General features: G+C 68.9%; 1 protein-coding gene across 1 annotated transcript in view; it reads right to left on the minus strand.

Moving 5' to 3' along the window:
- Nucleotides 1–7: 7 nt before the first annotated feature.
- The window catches only part of LOC106491401 (signal-induced proliferation-associated 1-like protein 3), a 48,448-nt gene continuing 27,503 nt past the window's right edge, over nucleotides 8–20,952 (minus strand). The window contains 21 exon segments of the mRNA XM_067314480.1: nucleotides 8–261; nucleotides 455–536; nucleotides 629–746; nucleotides 1,525–1,579; nucleotides 1,582–1,670; nucleotides 2,035–2,236; nucleotides 2,377–2,539; nucleotides 3,143–3,358; nucleotides 3,667–4,070; nucleotides 4,354–4,478; nucleotides 4,626–4,753; nucleotides 5,088–5,237; nucleotides 6,032–6,295; nucleotides 7,393–7,667; nucleotides 8,328–8,904; nucleotides 9,379–9,536; nucleotides 9,888–9,991; nucleotides 10,145–10,319; nucleotides 11,020–11,208; nucleotides 12,505–12,635; nucleotides 12,992–14,745. Coding sequence (XP_067170581.1) covers nucleotides 112–261; nucleotides 455–536; nucleotides 629–746; nucleotides 1,525–1,579; nucleotides 1,582–1,670; nucleotides 2,035–2,236; nucleotides 2,377–2,539; nucleotides 3,143–3,358; nucleotides 3,667–4,070; nucleotides 4,354–4,478; nucleotides 4,626–4,753; nucleotides 5,088–5,237; nucleotides 6,032–6,295; nucleotides 7,393–7,667; nucleotides 8,328–8,904; nucleotides 9,379–9,536; nucleotides 9,888–9,991; nucleotides 10,145–10,319; nucleotides 11,020–11,208; nucleotides 12,505–12,635; nucleotides 12,992–14,435 — 5,199 coding nt within the window. The 5' untranslated portion in view covers nucleotides 14,436–14,745 and the 3' untranslated portion in view covers nucleotides 8–111.

The raw sequence follows: 20,952 nt of genomic DNA on the forward strand, positions 1-20,952 counted from the left end.
TCACCTGCGCGCGGCCCCGTCCATGCGTCCGTCCGTGCGCCAGGCTGCAGCCGGCAGTCCGGCGCGCTGGGCCGGGGGGGGGGGGGGGGGGGGGCCCCCGCGGTTCCCCGCTCACAGCTCCTTCTTCTCCACGGCGCTGGAGAAGATCTCGGCGAACTTGCGGAGCTGCTCGTTGGCCGTCTGCGACTCCTCCTGCAGCCGCTGGTTGTTCTGGCGCAGGTTGGCCACCTCCGCCTGCAGCACCACCTTGTCCTGCTTCTCCTGCGGCACAGAGCCGGGGGGGTCCCGGTGCTGAGCGCCGCCTGGATCCGGCTCCCGGCACGCTCCAAGGGCCGGCGCTCCTGGGGATCCCCTGCTGCCGGAGCCGAGCCGCCAGGAAGGGAACCCGGCCGGAGCAGCTGCACGGCTCATCCTCGGCCGGGGGGGTGGGGGGGGGGGGGCCAAGCTCTCCTACCTTCTGCAGGTCGCTGTGCAGTTGCTTCAGCATGGCCTCCAGCTGGAACACCTTCCCCGTCAGGTCCAGGGGCGGCTCCTCGCTGCGCGGCACAGGACGGAGCCCGTGGGTGACCCGCCGCGGGGGCCGCGGGGACCCGCGCGGCCTGGCTGTCCCCCCCCCCCGGCCCCTCACCTCATGGTGGGCGTGCTGCGTGGCGTGGGCTGCCGCTCCGGGCCCAGGTGCGCGTGCACGGGGCTGTCGGGGCTCAGCGCCGAGTCGGCGAGGGAGAACAGCGAGACGGCTCTCTGCACTGCAAAGCCCAGCACGGCGTCACTGCCTGCCTCCGGAGCGCCCTGCTCCCGGCGAACCAGGGCTGGGACGAATCCCGGGGGAACAGGCGGGAGCAGCGGCAGCGTTTGCACCGCTGGGGTCCGCTCCCGAAGTGGTGCAACCGCGGGAGGCTGCAGTTCAGGGTGCCGGCGGCGCACGCTGCACCCCGTGCATGCACGCGGCCCCCTCTCCCCGCGGGAGACCCCGGATGCTGCAGCGAGACCAGACGCCACCTCCCAGCCCCCCGGGGCCAAGGTCTTGGGAACTGGCTGCCGCTTTCCGTCTTGGGCCGCTCGGGCATTTCCTGGCTTTGTGCTGCGCCGAGGGTGGGTGCCCGGGAGCCGGGTCCCTCCGCCAGCTCCAAACAAAGCGCGGCATCCCCGGAGTGCTGTGCTGGGAGGAGGCGGTGTGGGCAGCAGGATGGGGCGGGCTGGCCGGGAAAGCAGGAACGGGGCGGCCCCGAGCGCGGAGGCCGGAGGGACTGGCTTTGCCGGCTTGGCACGGGGAAGGCAAGGCAACGGGGCTGTTGCAAGCGCCGATCCGGGACGCGTCCCCGGGGCGCACAACAGCACCCGTCTCCCTCTACGCGCGCTGTCCCCCCGGGTGCAAACGCAGCCGCGCAGCCCCACGGCGCAGGGGGGGCCGGGCTGGGGTGAGCACCGGCTGTTCGGGGCCCCCGGAGGGCCACGGCAGCGGCCGGCCGCCCCGCGCACACCCTGGACCTGATGCGCGCCGCCCCCCCGCTCCGGTGTTTCTACCTTCGTAGGCTTTGGCCGCGTTGACCAGGCTGGACCACTCGAGACCCGCCGCCGTGTGTCGGGCAGAGGCATCATCCCCGGGTCGAGGCGCCTCATGGGCTTGTCCCGCGAGTCCGCCAGGGACAGCTCGGAGGCGGAAATCGTAGCTGGAGGGGGGGGGAAAACGCGGGGTGAGAGCGAGCTGCGCCCTCCAGACGCGGCCCCCGAGCCTAAACCTGCACCCGGGGAGACGCTGCCTGACACGGCTCCGCTCCCGGGATGGGACCAGAAACGCTGGGGATGGAGCCGGCTCCGCAGCGGGTGCTGGCGGGAAGGGAGGTTTTGGGGACGCTCAGCTTGGCTGAGCAGCGCGGGACGGGGCAGGGGCCGCGGGAGCCCCCACGGGGACGTGCCCTGCCGAAGCCCAGCCGCTTTCCCCACGGAGCCGGTGGCGGGGCAGGGAAGGGGAACCCCCCCGCTCGCCGCGTCCTCGCCCCGGCACCCGCGTCCCCGCATCCCCGTGTCGCTCACATTTCTTCTCGGGGAGGCTGCCGTTGCCGGCCGGCGGGTGCTGCCGGCGGGTGGGCAGGGTGCTGGACGGGTAGGCGCTGGTGAAGAGGACGTCGGTGGCCAGCGACTGCTCGAAGCAGGCCGCGCTGGCGTAGCCGGCGTCCCGCCGCCCGCTGCACAGGCTTTCGTCCGACAGCGTCCGCTGCAGAGCTTTCTGCGGGGACTGGGGGGGGCGGAAATGGGGGGGACGTTTTCCCACGCGCCGCGCTCGGGCACCCCGCACAGCGTCAGGGCTGCCGTGCCGGCAGCGCGGGTGCGAGGCTGGGGCGCCCCGGGGGGGGGGTTGGAAGGGGCCCCGCTCACCCCGTCGCGCTCGGGCTCCGGGGCCGAGCTGTCCATGATGATGAGCTTCTTGAGGTCGTCCTCGATGGTGGACTTGTAGCTCTTGCGGGGGGAGCGGAGGTCGCGCAGCGAGGCCCGCAGCCGCGGCTGCCCGAAGACGTTCTTGGTGCTCATGTCCACCTGCCTGCCACGGCGCCAGGGGCGGCTGAGACGGCACCGGCGCGGCGCCTCCCCTGCCGCCTCCCCGCCGACCCCCCCACCCTGCGCCAGCCGAACCCCGCGGGGCGCCGGCGTTGCCCCCCGCGGCACGGGGCGTCTCGGCAGCGGCTGCTCCGGGAGCGGAGCGGCAGGCGAGACCCCGAAACCCCGGGCGGCAGGGGACGAGCCCCGGAGCCGACCGCAGCCCCGCTCGGCTCTTCCGCTGCCGGCTCGGCGGCCGTAAAAGCGGAGGTAAGGCGGCGAGTCGCCTCCCGCCGAGCCGGGACTCGGCCAGAATGCTAACGACGGGCCCGCGGCACATCTGGCCGCGCCGATAACGAGCAAATCGCTGCACCACAGCAAATCAAAAGCTCTCGCCCCTTGGAGAGGTGCTGAGCCCAAGGGCTCTGCTCCCTGCGGATAAAAGGCTGCGGCTCTTTTTGGAGAGAGCGGCAGAGCTTTGCCCTCTGCTCCCGGGTGCTGCTGCAAATCCCCCCGGCTGCGACGTCCCCCCGGGAGGCAGCAGCTCCGGGAGAGCCCCGCGCCCCCCCCGCCGAGCCCTGCCCGCGGGCTCGACCCCAGCGCTTACTTCTTGGGGTCCGAGAAGGCCGCGGGGCGGGCGGGGGCGTCGTCGGCGCGCTTCCACCCCGCGGCGTGCTTGTTCCTGACCGTCTGCTTGGAGAAGAAGGATTTGGGCACCGAGGCCGAGAGCTGGAAGGAGCCGGGCTGCGAGGCGTGCGCGGGCCGGGGCGTCTCGGCCGCGGGCGCTTTGTAAGCGGAGTAACCCGGCCGCGAGGTCAGGCTGCTACAAAACACAAGCCGGTGAGAGCCAGGCTCGCTGCGGGGACGGGGTACGTGCGCGCGGCCGCCGGCACCCGGGCCGAGCCCCGGCTGCTTCGGGAGCTCGCTGGGGCGCCGTTCCCCCCCTTCCCCAAAAAGCCCCCTCTCCGAGCAGCTGCAAAGCTGGGGCCTCTCGGAGGACCTTCCCCCCCAGCGCCGGGGCCGGCACCGAGCTCGCCGTGCAGCTGGCCACGCCGCCGTCCCCCAGGCACAAACTCCGGCCTGGCGGGACGAGGCGAGGGCGACCGACCAGCCGCGGAGCCACCAACCCACCTGGGCTGCTTGAAGGGGTCGGGGCTGCTCCCGGGGGCTCCGGCCGCCGGCGCGTACAGCTTGGGCCGGTAGCCTTTGCCCTGGCCGCCGGCGCTGACGGTGGGCGACGACTCTCTCTTCTTGTCCCCGGGGCGGGCGCCGTTCTCGTGCAAGCCGGCGTAGGGCGCCTTGGGGAGCTTGTCCCGCTGCGGCAGCGGGCGCGAGGGCTTGGGGCCGCCGCAGCCGGGGCTGGAGGCGTAGAGCGCGGTGTCGATGCCGCTGTCGCTGGAGCCGCCTTTGGAGAGCGGGTCCGGCTCGGCCTCGCCGGCGTCGGCGGCGTCGAACCAGCGCTCGTCGCTGTGGCTGCTGGAGGCGTTGCTGGACAGCGTGTTGCTGCTGGAGTGGCTCGAGTACTGCGCCTCGCCCTGCAACGGCAGCCGCAGCCCCCGGCGCTGAGCCCTGCCCCTCACCCCGGCGTCTGGGCTCCATCTTGGGGATGCCCAGGAGGGGCACAGCCCCAAAAGGGAGGGGGAAAAGCGGGGCAGGGGGCTTGCACGGAGTCCTGCACAGGGGACTCTGGGCTCGCCCCTCGGACAAGCCAAATTTCCCCGGACCGGTGGCCGAGCGCTCTCAGCCCTGCGGGGCCGCCGAGGCCTCCCGGGGGCTGGGGGCAAGGGCAGCACCGCGGCCCCGGGCGGCTCCACTCACTTTCGAATGCCGGTTGGGAGAGTCCTTGCCCGCCAGCTCCTGCCTGCTGGACCGCTTGCTCCCGCCGCTCGCCGCCGCCGCCGCCGCGGGGAGCCTCGACTGCGCCGGCACGTGCCACAGCGGCTCTGCAACGAGTCACAACCCGCAACGTCACCTCGGGGCCGCTGGGTCGCTCTGCCCGGGGGCAGAGACCTTTGCAGCAGGCGCGGGGAGCAAACGGGGCTCTTGGGGCAACGGCTGGTGGCGGGGCAGGGCTGCGCCGCCGTCCTTACCCGGCTTGTGCCTCTCCATGGTGCTCTCGTGGCTGGTGAGTCCCCCGGACGAGGAGTCGCCGCTGGAGGCCGCGTCGTGGCCGGCATGCGGCTCGAAGGGCAGCAGCGGCCGCTGCGAGGCCGCGTATCTGGGGAGGGAAGGAGAAAGGTGACGGCCGGGGGCAGCCGGCCCAGTGCGGCAGTCCCAGCGTGATGCGGGGCGCAGGGTGACCCACGCCGTGCTGCCAGGCCAGCTCCAGATTTGCCTTGCTCCGGGCTCGCTCCAGCCAGCTCTTGACAGCCTCCACGGAGGTCTGTGCCTGACTGTCCTCACGGGGACAGATTTTTTTCCTCGGTGGGAAATGACCTTTTTGGAAGGGGCTGGAGGGGGCCAGGCTTGCCCGGGGCCACGGGGCGCAGGAGGGAGGATGCTCCTTGCCCGGGGTCGGCCTTGCCCGCGCGGGCGCTCCGGCATCAGCCTACCTCTCCGGAGACGGCTTATAGCGGGCGTAGGCGGCTCCGCTGGTGCCTGGGGTGGAGAAGCTGCCCGAGGGCTGCCGGTAGGGCTGGACCCTCTCTGCTCCGGCTGGCGAGGACGAGGTGGGGTGGGGGGTTTCGGGGAAGCTGACCGGCCTGGTCCCACGGAGACATGCGGGAAAGGGGTTACGTTCGCTCCCGGCAGCCTCCTCGTTCCACCCCGAGGAGTCGCCCGGCCAGAAACGCTCCCGCACCCCGGCCTCGAGCCCATGCGCTCCTCCGGCGCCGTGGATAACGGAGCAATTCACCGAGGGCAGTGGCGAGGCTCCTGCCAGGAAGGCCGGGAGCCGCGGAAGCGGGCAAGGGGAGCACCGAATGGGAAAGCGGGGAGGAAGCGAGCAGCGGCTTTGCGTGCAGAGCATTCCCGTGCAACAGCGGCTCGGGGCTTGCGGAGGGGATGCTCAGGGCTCGCCAGCACCGGCGGCCGCTGCAACGCGCTGCCCTCGGGCTCCGCTCCAGGTCCCCGTGGCCTTGGCCCCATGGAGGGACACAGAGTGGGAAGGGCCTGGAGACCCCCCTGTTTCTCTGGGCATGCAGCATGGCCAGCGAGCGCTCCGGCTGCTCCGGCGAGCAGGTAAGCGGAGACCATACAGGGGGGGAAGCGCCTCCCTGCTGCTGCAGGCAGAGCGCGGGGCTCGGGAACGGGTTATTTCTAGCAAACAGCCGCGGCGGCCGCTTCCGAGCCGGGGGCTGGACAAGGCGCTTGACGGCTGCGGCCGCATCTCTGGGCCGGGCCGGGCAGAGCACGTCTGCGCGCCGGTTCGGAGGCCGCCGGTAAAACACCCGCGAGAGCAGCAGGCGTCACAAAGCGCGGGGGAAGGCGAGACGAAGCGGCAGCTCCGTTCCCGGGAGCCGGGAGCGCTCGGCGCGGCGGCGGCGCTCCGCCTTACCTCTTGCTGTGCAGGGGCTGCGGCTCGCGGTAGGGGACGACGGCGGGCTGCTTGGGAGCCCGGCCGAGGGACTGGGCCTGCGCGAGGGGCAGCGGCTCGGACCATTTGCCCGGCGGCGGCGGCGGCGGTGCCGCGTTGTGCGAGGCTGGGCCGCTCCACTGCCAGGCGGAGTTGCTGCGGTACGGGGGCCGGTAGCCGGCCGGCAGGCTCTCCGGCTCGCCCTTGTGCTCCATGCCACTCGTCTCCAATGACTCGGCCCATCCCCTGCAAAGCAAACGCTGCTTTCGTCTCCGCTCAGGAAGCCGGGCCGATGCCGCCGGGAGCGGCGCCCCGCGGGGGGGGGCCCGGCTCCCCCCGTGGGTGGCAGCCGAAAGCACCCCTTCCCCGGGGAAGCAGCGTCCCGCCGGCGCGGGGCCGGGCTATTTAATCACACGCGGCTCTATCGGTGAGATCATCTTCCTGCGATGCGCGAGGGCAACGTGTGGAGCAGGCGACCTACTTAGCCACGCGCGGGGGAGAGCGAACCACGGCAGCCTAAAAATAGCTCCCCAACCCGGCAGGAAGGGGCTCTTCAGCCAGGTTTCCCCGCGCCGCCGAGCCGAAGGGACGGAGGCACCGGCTGGGAGCCGACCCCATCCGCATCTGCAGCTCGCCGCCCCGGGAAGCGGCAGCGTGCGGCATTGTGGCGATGGCACGGGGGGGGCCAGCGCCGACCCACTCCCTGTGCCGGCATTGGGAAAGGAGCCGGCCGCGATCCCGGCACCTAAAGCAGCCTCGTGGCCGGGGGAAAGGGCACCCGCGGGACCCCGGGACTGGCCCCGCTCGGCTCCACGCTCAGGTGCCCGCGCGGAGGGCGGAGATCCCACCCAGGACCAGGTCGGATTCTGGAGAGCCTCGGCAGCACCCTCGGAGCCAAGCGACACGACCGATGTCCCTACCGTAACGCCGCCTGTCCGGGAGGAGCCGCGCGCTCTCCCTTTCACAGAAAGCCGGCTCGTTTGTCATCGTATTAAGTGACAGAAAGGAGATATCCGCCAAAGCCCAGGTTCTTTGCTGTGGCTAAACCGCCCTTATTGACTTTAACTGGACTTTTCAAGGTTGCAGACATGAAACCGATGGATGGGAAGGTTCCTACAGGCAATGCCTGCTCATCCCCGTGTCCGAGGTCCCCTGCCAACCCTTGGCGTCTAGGAGACGGGGCCAAGGTTGCAGAAGGATCCCAGACTTGCAGAGCCCGAGCCCCAGGGACTTGTAACGGGACAGTGGTGGCGGCTCCCCCAACGACCCCCCGTTGCTGCCACGGCACCGCGACGCGGAGCTGCCTGCCCAGAGACTCCGCCGAGGTGGCCCCCGGACGCTACCTGCGAGGCACCCCGTCCTCGTGCGGCGGGATGATGACGACTTTGACGGTGACGGACGTCCGCAGCAGGTCGATCATCTGGTCGTGGGTGAGCGTCACCACGGCCACTTTGCAGATCTCCACCAGCCGGCTGCCCTGCCGGAGGCCGGCCTGCCAGGCGAAGCCGTAGTCCTCCACCTCGGCCACGGTGCCGTCGTACTTCACGTGGAAGCCCAGCTGGCCCAGCCCGTTCCTCCGCAAGGTCATGTCCACGGTCTCGCAGCCGGAGGTCATAACCTGGGGCAGCGGCAGAGATGGTCACCCCCGGCCCTGGAGGTTTACTGCTGCCTGTCCCGACTCCGGCCAAAGCCTGCGGCCGAGCGAGGCAAATGCTCGGTGCCCCTGCCACGTTTCTGCTTTCAGATGGCTCTGGAGGATGCAAAACCCACTTGGCCTCCAGAAATCCTCCTCTCACATCCGACTGCCACCTTCCTGCCAGGTGGCTGACCAGGCGAGACCTCCTTCAGCACCGCACACTCCCTGCACCTCGTCTGTGCTCCCTTCCAGGCACCACGTTTGCATCCGTCGGGAAGGGCCGAGCCGAGAGCTTGCAGCGGAACAACCCACCAACGCTTTGCCGTGGCTTCCTCCAGCCTGCTGCCCCGACCGTGTGCGGCGTTCCCAGCCCTGTTCGCTCGACAGCCCTAAAGCGCACTGTCCTCCCGCACCTTGGAGCTCCTGGGTTCTCCCCTTCTCTAACCACGGGTGCAAAGGGCAGCCAGCCCCTCTGCAGACCTCCTGCAGGGCCCAGGTGAGTCCACTGCCTCTTCTCAAAGCCCAGATCTCCCCTACTTAGATGAAGGTAGTCTGAACGTGTCCACTGCTTTGGAATGGGCCCTACACAAACTACAAAGAAAACACTACAGAGGTTTTCCAGGTGCAAAGCGAGCGGCTTACCTTGAGCCTCTGCACAATCTCTTTGATGTCATCGGGGCCGCCCTCAGCTGCCCGGATGAAAATATGGTCCCCGCGGCCATAGAAGATCTTGATGGCGGAAGCGTCTGCGGTCCAGCCGATCACGTCCCCGCAGAAGCAGTTGAACACCACCTCCTTGGTGCTCAGATCGAGCAGGACGACGAACTCATTGGAGATACCCAAGACGCAGTCTATCTCCGCTCCCTGGGCAAAGTCCTGCGCGGAGACGCGCCACGCTATGGCTCCCGCGCTGTGCTGCTCCGCTCCCGCCCGGGCTTTCGTCTTCTCCTTCTTTTTGGAGGCGAGCGAGATGAGGTTGAACTTCCCGGTGGAGTCGATGGGCGTGTTGGTGACGCAGTTCTCGGCCAGGTCTTTCAGGTACTCCTGCCGGGTCCGCGTCGCCATGGTGTGGAACTTGTCCGACTTGTGGGCGGCGTTCTCCGCGTTGATCACCTTGGCCAGCAAGAAGTCTCTAAAGACGTCGGACTTGCGGAAGGTAACGCCGCTAGGGATGGGGGGCCCAAAGGGCGGGACGTCTTTGGATCTGGTCACAGCCACACTTGGAGGGGAAAAGGGAAAAATCACTCGCTGTCCCTGGCAGGACAGCAGCCCTGCAAAGCCCCCTTGAAGGCTCGGGGAGCTCCTAGCTCCCCACGCCGCTCCCTGCCCAGCCGCTGCCATGAGCACCAGGAGCAGAGCTCCCGCTCGGCGCCGCGACAGTGGCACCACTTCGAAGAGGCAAGAGGCCCGGGAGAAACCTCCGAAAGTGCCGCCACCCCCACGCAGGCTGAGGAGCGCGCCCGGCCTCACGCTTCACCCGCCCTCCGAGCACGCTCCGAGCAAAGCGAGTCCCGGAGCCAGAGCCCGGGGCCGCCCTGGCCGAGGAGCCGGGCCGGGGCGCTGCAGGGCGCAGGAGCGGCAGCGAAGGGCGTTTGGTGGGTGCAGGCAAGCTGAGCCCAGCCCGGCGCGGAGGAGCACCGGGCGCCCGAGCGCTCGGAGCCGGCAGCCACGGTTAGCAGCGGGTCAGGCTTACCTATAACAAACATTATCAGTGCAAGGGTTGTGGACGCGGACAATGATAAAGACATGCTGGAAGTGCGATCGGATATTCTGGGGAGTGAAGGGCAATGCTCCGGGCTCTTGAAAGATGATTGTAACTATGTCATTTCCTATGTGCCTCTTCCTCAGTAACTAGCGAGGTAAGGGGGGAAAAAAAAACAAAACGTATTAGTAGTGTCCGTGGCCTGACGGCACACGGTGCCCTGGTCCCCGGGAGCCTCTTTGTTAGGTGTTAGAAAGCAACACAGAGTGACCGAGGTGCAGCGGCAGCGAGGTTCGCTCCTCCGCCACGGCCAGGCACGCCGGCAGCCGGAGAAGCGGGCTGGACCCCGGGCTGGGCTGCCATCTCCGAGCCGCCTGAGCTCAGAGCCTTAAAACAGGCGTCACCCGAGGGGACGAGGGGCTCCCGGTCCCCTCCTCTGAGCCCCCTTCGCCACAGGACTCTGCAGGGGCTCCCGAACGGCGCTGGGGTGCGCGGCTCACCTGCTGCCTGTTGTTGGGGGTGTACGGGAGCATGGTGGAGACGTGGAACATGATCTCGTAGTCCTGGTAGGTGGTGTACAGGGAGTGGGTGCCCGTGGAGTCGGCTGCAAGGGAACGGAGGCCGTCGGGAAGCGGCTCCGAGGGAAGCGGAGGCATCCGGCCCCAGGCAGCCCCGAGCCCCGCGCTCGGAGGGACCCGGCGCCCGGATGGGGCGGCACAGGCAGGGCCGGGACCCCGGTCCCAGCACCGGCACTTACTCTTGGTGTCTAGCTGGGCGGCGTACTTGCTGAAGGCCTTGAGGCACACCTTCTCGCCGAGGAGGGAGAGGAACTCCTCAAAGGCAGGTCCCGCTTCCTCGTTGTTGTACATCTCCTCCTCGGAGCTCTGGCTGGCTTTGCAGTACAGGATGCCCACCTTGTGCTTCCGGCAGAGCTGCGGGCGGCAGGGCAGCGCTGAGCGCGGCCGCAGCACCCGCCCGTTCTCGCCTCCCCGAGGCCGCCGGGCTCGGGCGCTCCCGGGTCTCGCAGCCAGGGCTTCGCGCCCCTCCTGCTCCGCAGAGCTTCCAGCCGAGCAGCTCACGAAGAGGTTAAAAGCAGGTGCCGCGGCCGGCCCGGCAGCAGAGTGGCGCCCAGCAGGTCGGGACTTGCACGCTCTCGCTTTACGCACCAGTAAATTACAACAGGCTGCTGCGAAGGAGTCTGCTAGGAGCAGGGCAGCGCAATGATGCTGTCACCCGGGAGGCCGTGAAATTGGGGATCGGCTCCCGCCTTGCTCTGGCATTCAGCCTCGGACCAGTGTCCGAGCGAGACCCCAGCCGGGCTTCCAGGAGCCCTCCGCATCCTGGTGCTGCCAGCAGGCCGGGGACACCGGAGCGCTGGTGTGCCTGCATGGCTCCCAGCCACCGGCACGGGGCTGCGAGGCCCGGGATGGCTTTGGCAGCTGGGGGCACTGGCAAGATGTTGGCACGGGAGGACGGCTGCTCCATCGCTGCGGAGCCTCTCCAACCCCGGGAGAAACTCGGGAAAGGGGCTGCTGGCGCCAGAGCCCCCCTCTGCAGCCGGGACCCCGGAGGCGGCGCCCAGCCTGGCCCGCGAGGAGCCGCCGCGGCCGGGGACCCCCTGGCCCCACTCACCCCTTGCTCGTCGAGCTTCAGGAGCTGCTCCGTGACCTTGGGCGTGCTCATGGCGAGCCGCAAGCAGTGGATGTTGAGCTCGGGGATCACATACTCCAGCGCGTCCTTCAGCGGCAGCCCGCGGACCGTCCCGTGCTTGGTGGTGGTGGGAGTGGCGTCCTCGAGGATGGAGCCGCGCAGGGTGACGAGCTGGGAGAGGAGGGGGAGAGGGCTTGTGGAGCACCCCCGTTTCCCACAGGCGAGCGCACGCGGCTCACAACGGGCGCGTTGTTCTCGCCTGGGAACAACAGCCTTTTGTGAGAGGCTCCCGAAGCCTCCCTATGGAAATTGTGATTAAAAGTAAGACGGAGATGGCTGCGATAGGGAGGACGGGGGCATGCCTGCGCTTGCGGCCCGGGACGCCCGCGAGTGTCTGAGCTAACACGGCGCTGAGCTCCTCTGGAGGAAGGGCTTGTGCAATCGCTCGCTGCAGCTCGGTTACGCTGCTCCGGGGTCCTCTGCCACCGGGACGGGACGGGGCTCGGCAGCCAGGCACACGGGGACTGCGCGTCCCCCTGCAGCCGCCGCGCTCCACCTGGCACCGGGTGCTGCATGTGCACTGTCCCCACCCAAGAAAAGCCTCGGGCAAAGCTCAAGCCTGGCAAAGGGGGTGACAGTCAACTCGTCATGCGCCCCTTCGCTCCGGAGATGCCACGGGAGGCCTGGGAAGCCCCATCCCACGTGGAGTCGCCCCTGTTGAATCCCAGCTCAAACCCCATTAGAGCAAGAATGCAGCGAGGCCGACAGCCCTGCTGAGAGCTGGCCGGGCCCTTGCAGCGCTGCGGGGAGCCGGGCAGGAGCGGGGACCCTCGGCTGGTCCCTCGCTGCAGCACGCGGAGAGCACGGCGCGATTGCAGGGCCCCGCCGAGCCCAGGAGCAACGCTGCCACCGGTCCGGGGTGCAAAAAACCTGCTGTTTCCCCACTCTGGCTGCTCGGCTCGCTGCTCACGCCCTCTGCCGGCACCTGCCCCGGAGGAGAGCGCAGATCCGCTCCTCCGGAACGGCAGCCGGTCACCTCCCTGCCCAGCCGGCTCCTGCGCCGTGAGCAGTAACTCTTGCACCATCGCGGCTGCAGCCAGCTCCGGCTGGACGCCGGACGCACTCCGAGTCCTCCAGCGATTAATTGCCCAGCTGCTCCCGTGCCAGAGCTCAGGCCCCGACACGCATCCCACCCCGAGCGGCAGCTGCAGACGAGCGCCGCGAGGTGTTGCAGAGGCCCCAGCGCTTGTGGGGACAGGGTGCGGGGTGGACTTGCGGCGGGGGCCACTGTTTCAGGGTGCTCGTAGCTCCCTGCTCCGGCCAGCAGCACAGGTAGGGAGCTTCCCACTCAGCCCACCTTTGGGAGCTTGCTTCAAAGCCCCCCGTGGGTGGGAGAAACCAGCCCTCGGGGTCTACCGACAACCCTACGGGGCGAACAGCCCGGCTGCTCCGGTTGCAGTGACGTACCTCGCTGGTCCGGAAGATGATCCTGTACTGGTACTGGGGGCCGTGGTCCTTGTGATCCTCCAGCTTCTCCCGCTTGATGCTCACGGCCACCGGGCCCAGCTTCTCGTCCACCCCGAAGTAGTTGGAGTGCTCTGCAAAGAAACGGGGGCGGAGGAGCTGCCGTTGCGGAGCGGGGGCACGGTGCATCCCTGCCACCGCGAGGAGGTGCCGAGGGAGGCGGCGGACCCCTTGAACGCGAGGACCTCCCAGCACAGCGGTGCCGGGGGCTTCGCGCTGCCGCCGGGCCAGTTTACACGGAGCCGGGTGCACGCCGGTGACGCTACGCCCGTGCCTGCTTTGGAGGCAGGATTCGGCTGCGCCCCCCGAGGATCTCCGCCAAAGACACCAGGCACGTGGGAAGGGAGGGTCTGCGCTAGCTCTCCCACGGGCTCCGCTCTCAAGCGTGATGCTGGACCCCAGCCCCAAGCCCTGCCCTGGCAGCCCCTACCTTTGCCGTGGAAATGGTCCCGGTAGTAGCGGGCCCCCAGGTCCACGTGCTCGACGCTGTAGTGCTTGAGCCGGCTGGGGTTCCTCTGCAGCTCCTTGGGGACCTCCAGCACGGAGATGCTGGCGTTGGTGCAGTGCACGTTGAGGGAGGGCTCCAGGAAGCCGCCGTCGGCCGCCGGCCCGCCGGGCGAGCCGGCCGAGGCCTTGGAGAAGCTGACGTTGCGCTCGCTCATGCCACCGATCTCGTTGCGGAAGTGGGGGCAGCTGAGCAGCAGGTCGTTGCTGTTGTTGTCCCCCAGGTCGTGCTCCAGGTTCTCCTTGTAGTTGAGGTCCTCGGTGCTGGCGAAGGCAGGGTCCAGCCCGCCCAGCCCGTAGGCGCGCGAGAGGGCCGCGGAGACGGCCGAGGCGGCCGAGGCGCCCGTGGTGGTGTTCCTCCGCTGCGCCACGACGGCGCGGTTGGCGGCCACGGCGTTGAGGTCGAAGAGCATGCTCTGCACGTCGTAGTGGGCGAAGCTCTTCTGGCACAGCCAGGCCTTGCCCGCCTCGGGCGCCCGGCCCTCCTCCGGCTCCTTCCCGGGCTCCCCCTCGTTCCGGCTGCTCCGCAGCTTCTTGAAGATGGAGTCGCCTCCCGCCTCCCCCTTGGGGCCCTTCTTGCGCGGCTTCTCCTTCGGCTGCGAGGGCAGCTCGTCGCGGGGCAGCGTCGGGCCGTTCCTGGCCTCCGCCTTGGCAGCGCCGGCCGGGAAGAGGCCGGGGGCGCCGGCGGGGTCCGCGCGGAGCAGCTCGCCGAGGCGCTCGGGCGTCGCGGCCCGCAGGTCCGGCTTCTTGTTGCGGAACTCGTTGAGCATGTCGAAGAAGCTCTGCTCCGAGATGCCCTGGACGTCGATGGAGGACGTGCTGCCGTACTCGCGGAAGAGCGGCGCGCCCCCCGCCAGCTTCGCCCCCCGCGGCTCCAGCTGCTCCTCCGGGTCGCACTCGCTGAGCGTGATCTCGCTGTTGCTCCTGTGGCGCAGCGGGGCGAAGGCCCGGCCGGGCGACCGGGGCCAGACGTCCTGAAACTCCACGTCCTTGGACCTGCGCCGCGCCAGGCGGTGCAGGGCTTTGAGCCCCGCGCCGCCACCGCCGCCGCTGCCGGCACCGGCCGGCTGCTGCCCGTTCTGGAGGCCGCGGGGCGAAGCGGCGTCCCTGCCGGCGGCTGCCTCGGCGTCTCTGCACGGGCTCGGCGCGGCCGGCTCCTTCGGGGCCTCCCTCTTGGGGGGCCAGTCGGCGATGCGGGCGCGCACCCCCATTTTGGGCACGGCCGGCGTGGCGGTGGCGGCGGCCGGGCGGGGGGCGGCCGGGCCCTCGCCGCCCGCCTGCGGCACGCTGCCGTTGTGCGCCCAGTAGCCTGGCGGATAGTGGTCCGCGGGCCGGGCACCGGGCAGCCCTTCCTTGGGGAAGGAGGTCATAGTCCGAGGGGAGAGCCGAGCCTGAGTGCCGGAGGGAAGGCGCCGCTCATGGCCGCTGCGACGGCGCGGCCTCAGCCGTTGCTGGGGGTGGCGGGCAGGCGGCCGGAGAGCGAAGCCCCGTGGCGCCCGGCCTCAGGACGCTCCTGCCCCATCGCTGCCGGCTCGCTGCCGCCCCGACCGCCGGGCAGGGCTCCTCCGCGTTGCGGCCGCGGGCTCGTCCCCGTCACGGCCGCGGGCTCCTCCTCCTCGTCCCCGCGGGGCTCACGGCAGCCGGGGCGCAGCGGCGCTCCGCGGCGTCTCCCAGGCCATCCTGCCGCGGGAAGAGAGAGCAGAGTTAGCAAAGCGGAGGCAGCTGGGGCAGAGGGAACGGGCAAGCGCTGCGCAGCTGAACGGGCACCGCGGCCCTCCTGCAGCGCTTCTCGTCGGGGAAACGGAGCGGCTCCGGTTTTTAGGGTCCGCCGCCGTTCGGAGGGCGCAAGGCAGCAGCTGCAACGGGACCCGGCCGTGCCGAGCACGCGCCCGCTTTCCGCTGCGCGAATGCAGCCCGGGAAGGAGCCGCCGGCCCCGATCGCAGGGTTTCACAGTCGCATGCGTCCGCGCAACGCGAACCTCCCAGTGCCCTCTTGTGGGCAGAGCCCCGCACGCCCGACGGGCCGGGACCGACGCGCCGACCTCCGGCGAGACTGGGGCCGCTTCAGCCCGGCGCTGGGCCAGCGCTGCCCCCTCGTCGCCCTCCCCGACGTGTGGCCTCCCACGGCGGCGCCCGGGGAAAACCCGTCCTCCAGGACGGGCCGCGCTGCACGCAGCGGTGCCGCGAGCACCCCGAGAGCCTCCCGAGCCAGGCGCTACCGCAGAAGGGATTCACACCCATGGAAGCAAAGCAACCCCAGAGTTCAGCCCGATGCTATGCTGCTATTCACAGCCCTTTGGGGATCCCCGGGAGCCCCCCGAGACACCTGAAGGGAGACCAGGGCTGCAAATCCAGCCCCAGCTGGGCTGGGAAGCTGGAAAAACATCCTCGTTCCCTGGCTGGCAACTTCAAAGTCTGCAAATTGGGGAAAAAAAACCTGCAGCTGAAGCAGGATTGAAGCTTCCCAGCATCGCCTGACCCCCGAGATTGATCGCCCTCGCCGGGACCCCCTGGAAGTGGGTTACCTTGGACCAGCCCCACGTGGAAGCGTAAATGAGCCATTTGACCTATTTCTGCAGGGCAGCGGAGCATTTAGGATGAATAATAAATGCATTTAACAGTGCAGACACAACGCCTCCCCGACTGCTGCAGGCGAGCTGGGGACAAGGCGCACAGCTCGCGGGAGCCCACGTGGAGCGGCAGCGTCCGCCGGGGAGCGCGCTTCCCAGCCCCGGCCCCCAAGCCGTGTCCGCCGCCGCCCGCTTCTCCGGGCACGCGGGGCCCGGCTCTGCCGAGCGCACGGAGCGGCTGCAAGCGGCTTCCCCTCCCTCTTGCCACCCAGATCGAGGAGACCAAGGGATGGTCCCTTTGCCAAGGGAAATCGCTCCGGGAGCTGCTTTGAGACGATCCGCACGAGCCGGGAGTGGAAAACCCTGCAGAGAGCAGGGCAAGGCTGGAAGCAGAGCCCAGGCGTCCCGGCCCTGCGCACGGCCCGGGCTGTCCCCCACGCTGCTAGGGGTGACTGAGACCACGTATCCCAGCCGGGAGAGCACGGCATTCCCGGCCCCGAGCCCGACGCAGTGCTTGGCAGCTCCCGGTCGGACACAGACCCCCCCGTCGCCTCCTGCAAACCCAGAGCAGGGCGAAACCCTTCTCCTGTGCCACCGCTCCCCCAGCACCACCTAACCAGGGCTGGCGACTCGGGCGAGATCTGCCGGGCAGATAGATGGCTACGAGAGGAAATTCTTGCTTTATCAACACCGCAGAGCCACCCGCACCGAGGCTGAACCAAGCCGCCGACGCGCCGACCGCAGAAACCCCCGGGAAACCTTCGGCGGCTCTCCTGCAGCCCGGGAGCCCGGGCTCCGAACAGCGCCCGGGGAAGCCGAGCGGTCCGCTCAGGGCTTTGCCGCCGCTTTTATCTCCCCAGTTCAGGCCCTTCGCTTCTCCTCCGGCGGCTCCTTTGCGGCCCGGGGTGGAAGTCCGCCGCTTTGCATCCTGCTGCACGGGAGAAATAGGTCACCCGCGCGGAGGCACAGCTGCGCGGAGCCGCTGAGCCGCCGCAGACAATGGAGATCAGACTTCAAACCCGACTGCGGGGCCCTGCCGGCACCTCGTAAACACAAGAGACACATTAAAGTGCTCTTAACCTCTGCTGACGGCTTTTTTTCTATTCGAGCCTGCAAGCAAGGATTTGGGATTGGGCGATGGCAGAGTGCAAGTGGTCAGATAAGAGGGAAGAGGAGGGAGAGCCAAGGCTGGCGTCGGCAGCGCGGGGCAGCGGCTGTGCGGCCCGGCTTGCACACCCGCCCGCACAGCTGCAGCGATGCCCAGAGGTGGCAACGAGAGCTGTGACCCAGGGGTGAGCCGTGCACCGAGCAGCACGGGCTGGATGCGGCTCCGCTCCGCACCTCGGGCACCGAAAGGGACCCCCGTGGAGCAGGTCAGCCAGGCCAGAGGTCTAAAACGCATCCCGTTGTGTCGCATCGAGCCGGGTCACTGGATGCGGCGGTCGCCGGTCTGATTGTACACAGCCGTCCCCAGGCACCGCGGGGTGTTTGCACCGACCGCCTGCACCCTGCTGCACACAGCCATCCCTGGGTATTTACACCGACTGCCTGCACCCTGCTGCACACAGCCATCCCCGGGTATTTACACCGACCGCCTGCACCCTGCTGCACACAGCCATCCCTGGGTGTTTGCACCGACCGCCTGCACCCTGCTGTGCACAGCCATCCCTGGGTGTTTGCACCGACCGCCTGCACCCTGCTGCACACAGCCATCCCTGGGTGTTTGCACCGACCGCCTGCACCCTGCTGTGCACAGCCATCCCTGGGTGTTTGCACCGACTGCCTGCACCCTGCTGCACACAGCCATCCCCGGGTATTTACACCGACTGCCTGCACCCTGCTGCACACAGCCATCCCCGGGTATTTACACCGACCGCCTGCACCCTGCTGCACACAGCCATCCCTGGGTGTTTGCACCGACCGCCTGCACCCTGCTGTGCACAGCCATCCCTGGGTGTTTGCACCGACTGCCTGCACCCTGCTGCACACAGCCATCCCTGGGTGTTTGCACCAACCGCCTGCACCCTGCTGTGCACAGCCATCCCCGGGTATTTACACCGACTGCCTGCACCCTGCTGCACACAGCCATCCCCGGGTATTTACACCGACCGCCTGCACCCTGCTGCACACAGCCATCCCTGGGTGTTTGCACCGACCGCCTGCACCCTGCTGTGCACAGCCATCCCTGGGTGTTTGCACCGACTGCCTGCACCCTGCTGCACACAGCCATCCCTGGGTGTTTGCACCAACCGCCTGCACCCTGCTGTGCACAGCCATCCCCGGGTATTTACACCGACTGCCTGCACCCTGCTGCACACAGCCATCCCCGGGTATTTACACCGACCGCCTGCACCCTGCTGCACACAGCCATCCCTGGGTGTTTGCACCGACCGCCTGCACCCTGCTGTGCACAGCCATCCCTGGGTGTTTGCACCGACTGCCTGCACCCTGCTGCACACAGCCATCCCTGGGTGTTTGCACCAACCGCCTGCACCCTGCTGTGCACAACCGTCCCCGGGTATTTACACCGACTGCCTGCACCCTGCTGCACACAGCCATCCCCGGGTATTTACACCGACTGCCTGCACCCTGCTGCGCACAGCCATCCCCGGGTATTTACACCGACTGCCTGCACCCTGCTAGCTCACACTGCGGCCCGGGCGGGCAGCGAGAGCCCAGCACGCACAAGGGAAGCTGTCTGGAGCCTGAGCGCTGGCGACGCTGTGCGGCCTCGCTGCCTTGCCTGCGACGCGCAGGAGATGCTGCCTGCACCGGGCTGCAGCGGCTGCTCCGAGTCCCGTTCAGGCTGGGACGCGGCGGCAGGCCGGCAGCTCGGCGGGGTTTTCCCGCGGGCGGCAGAGCCCGTCTGCAAGACGGACGGCAGCGGAAGGCGGCGAGGCGCTGCGCGAGGGCTGCAAGGTGCTGCGAGCCGGGAGTAGCAGCCCTGTCAGCCCCAAGCTGCTCAAATCCGCCCAAAATCGCGCCCGTGCCTGAGCTGGCAGCAGTGATTCAGCCCCCCGAGCAGCTGATGATCGCAGGCTGATACGGCGCTCGGAGATTCCCAGTCTATTCCTGGAGTGCCGATGCAAAGACCCACCCCGACGCCCACGGCAGCGTTTGTGCCGCAGCCGGCGCCGGGGCTGTGGGCGTTCGGGCACGCTCGCGCTTCTTTTCCGAGGCTGAATAAGCCTGAAAAAGAGTAACGCTCCCGTCGGGCCAACGGCTGGGAAAACCCCCTCGCCGCTCTGGGGGCGACTCCGTCCCCAGGCCTTGCAATAGCGCGGGGCAGCCCGGGGTGCAAGCGCGAGCATCGCCCCGTGCCCGGGACGCCGGCGCATCACCCATCGGGCGGGTTTCAGAGCCGGGCAGCAGCGTCCGCACCCCAGGACGGACGAGCGCTAATCCGTCTGCGCTCAGCATTAGCCCGTGCCAGCAGCTGCCGCGTGTCCCTCCTGCCGGCATGGGGCCGGCACCTAAACTAATCCCGGCTAATTACAATGGAAGCCGACTAAGATCACATCTGCTGGGAGTGGATATTAAATCAATACCTGAAAGTCTTAATTAAATGCAGACAGGGGATCCTTAACGAGGAGGCATCTGTCAGGGTGCCGCTGTACACAGCCGTGCCACGGGGCCCTCCTTGCTGCTGAAATCCGGCCGGAGCAGAGCTTGGCTCAGCGGGTGCCACAGCGGGAAAGCAGATCCTGAGCCCGGCTGCCAGCGTCACAGACCGGCGGGAAGGATGCAGCTCCGGCGATGCACCATGCGGCCGTGCACGCTCCGCTCCCGGCTGTGAAGCCGGAGCCTTGCAAGCCTCCTCTCCGGGAGGCGACGTGCCGTTTGGATCCTTCCCTGCACGCAGCACCGCTGCCGATGCAGGGACGGCTCCCGCAGGGCTGCCGGTGCCGCGTGCGCCGAAGCAGCCCCACCGTAGCCGGGGCACTCGGCTGGTCGGGGAACGCGTGGGAGCTGCGGGCTCCCCGCGAGAGCATCCCTCCTCCGGGAGGAGCCGCTGGTGCCAGCGCAGCTCCGTGGAGGCTGGGACCCGGCGCGGGACGGACGCCCGCCGGTGCCATGTCTGCATCCCGCGCAGCGTCTCGGAGCCGGCTCCATCCCGGCGGCACCTGCTTCCCCGGAAACGTTGGAGGCCTGTGCTCTGGGAGGAGCTGCATCCGGCTCAGGGCAAGGGGCTCCGTGCTGCGCTCCCGGGGAGGCTCCTTGCACGGACGCCCGGCGGGAGGCCGGGATGGGGCTCGTCCCGCAGCGCCCCGCGAGCCGGCGGCATCCCTGTGCAAGCAGTCTGCTGGCTGCCTTGCCGGCGCCTGACTCCGGGGTGGGATCTGCCCCTTTTTTCGCTTCCACGTGCGCCATCTGGGAAGCATTAAGCAAGTCCTGAGACCGGGGCAGCGGCTGTTTGCTGCGGGAGCGGCAGTGGGTGGCAGGCAAGGGGCTGCTCCGGTGCCGTGGGCACCGCGACCTGCCGGCGGCTCCCACGCCGGGGCCCCGCGGAGCCCGTTCCCAGCGCCGCTGACGTGCTTTTTCCAGCTCGCATATTTGGGCAGCGGCAAGCGGAAGCCGCTGAGGTTGCTCGCGCCGGAGGTGCCAAGAGCCAGGAGCATTCGGGGAGCTCTTTCCGGCAAGGCAAGGAGCCCGGTGCTCGGTGCCATGCCGTGCTTGGCTCCTCAGCTCCGAAGGGACAGGGAACATCCCCTCTCCCCCCAAAACCAGAACGCTTCAATTCGCAGGCTTTACCCGGATACGCTGCCAACAGCCTCCGTGCTGACACCATCTGCCCCAGCCGCTCTCCAGCCCAGAAATGAATCCCAAAGGATGAACCCGCATCCTCCATCCAGCGGCCGGAGAGCCGAGCGCCAGGAAGGCGCCGCTGCAACGGGGCTGCCGGGCCGGCGCAGCGGCCGCATCGCTTCCGAGCGTGGAGGCTCCCGGGCACCCAGGCACCCGCCTGGCGCTGTTTGCATCCGAGCAGGCAAATTAGCTCCGTTGCCCCGAGTTCAGGCTCGATGCTCCCCGTTCCACATGGTCTTTATTAAATACTTCTGCGGAGAACTAAAGGCAACTGACAGGTCCCCCGGCACCGTGCCGAGGAGCCCGAAAAAAGCAAGCAAAACCCTGGAAAATGGCATTAGCTGCAGTGACCTGAGACAGTAGGACGAGGTGAAGTGTCGCAGAGGTAATTAGAGATGACAAGCTTCATGCAGAATCAAGCAGCGCAGTCCTGACCTATTTGCTGCATCCTCAGTAAGAAAACCACGGTGTCGGATTTAATTTAGGACCACAAGTAGCAGCGGGAGAAATC

This window comes from Apteryx mantelli, chromosome 35, assembly GCF_036417845.1.
Source record: "Apteryx mantelli isolate bAptMan1 chromosome 35, bAptMan1.hap1, whole genome shotgun sequence".
Taxonomy (NCBI): Eukaryota; Metazoa; Chordata; class Aves; order Apterygiformes; family Apterygidae; genus Apteryx; species Apteryx mantelli.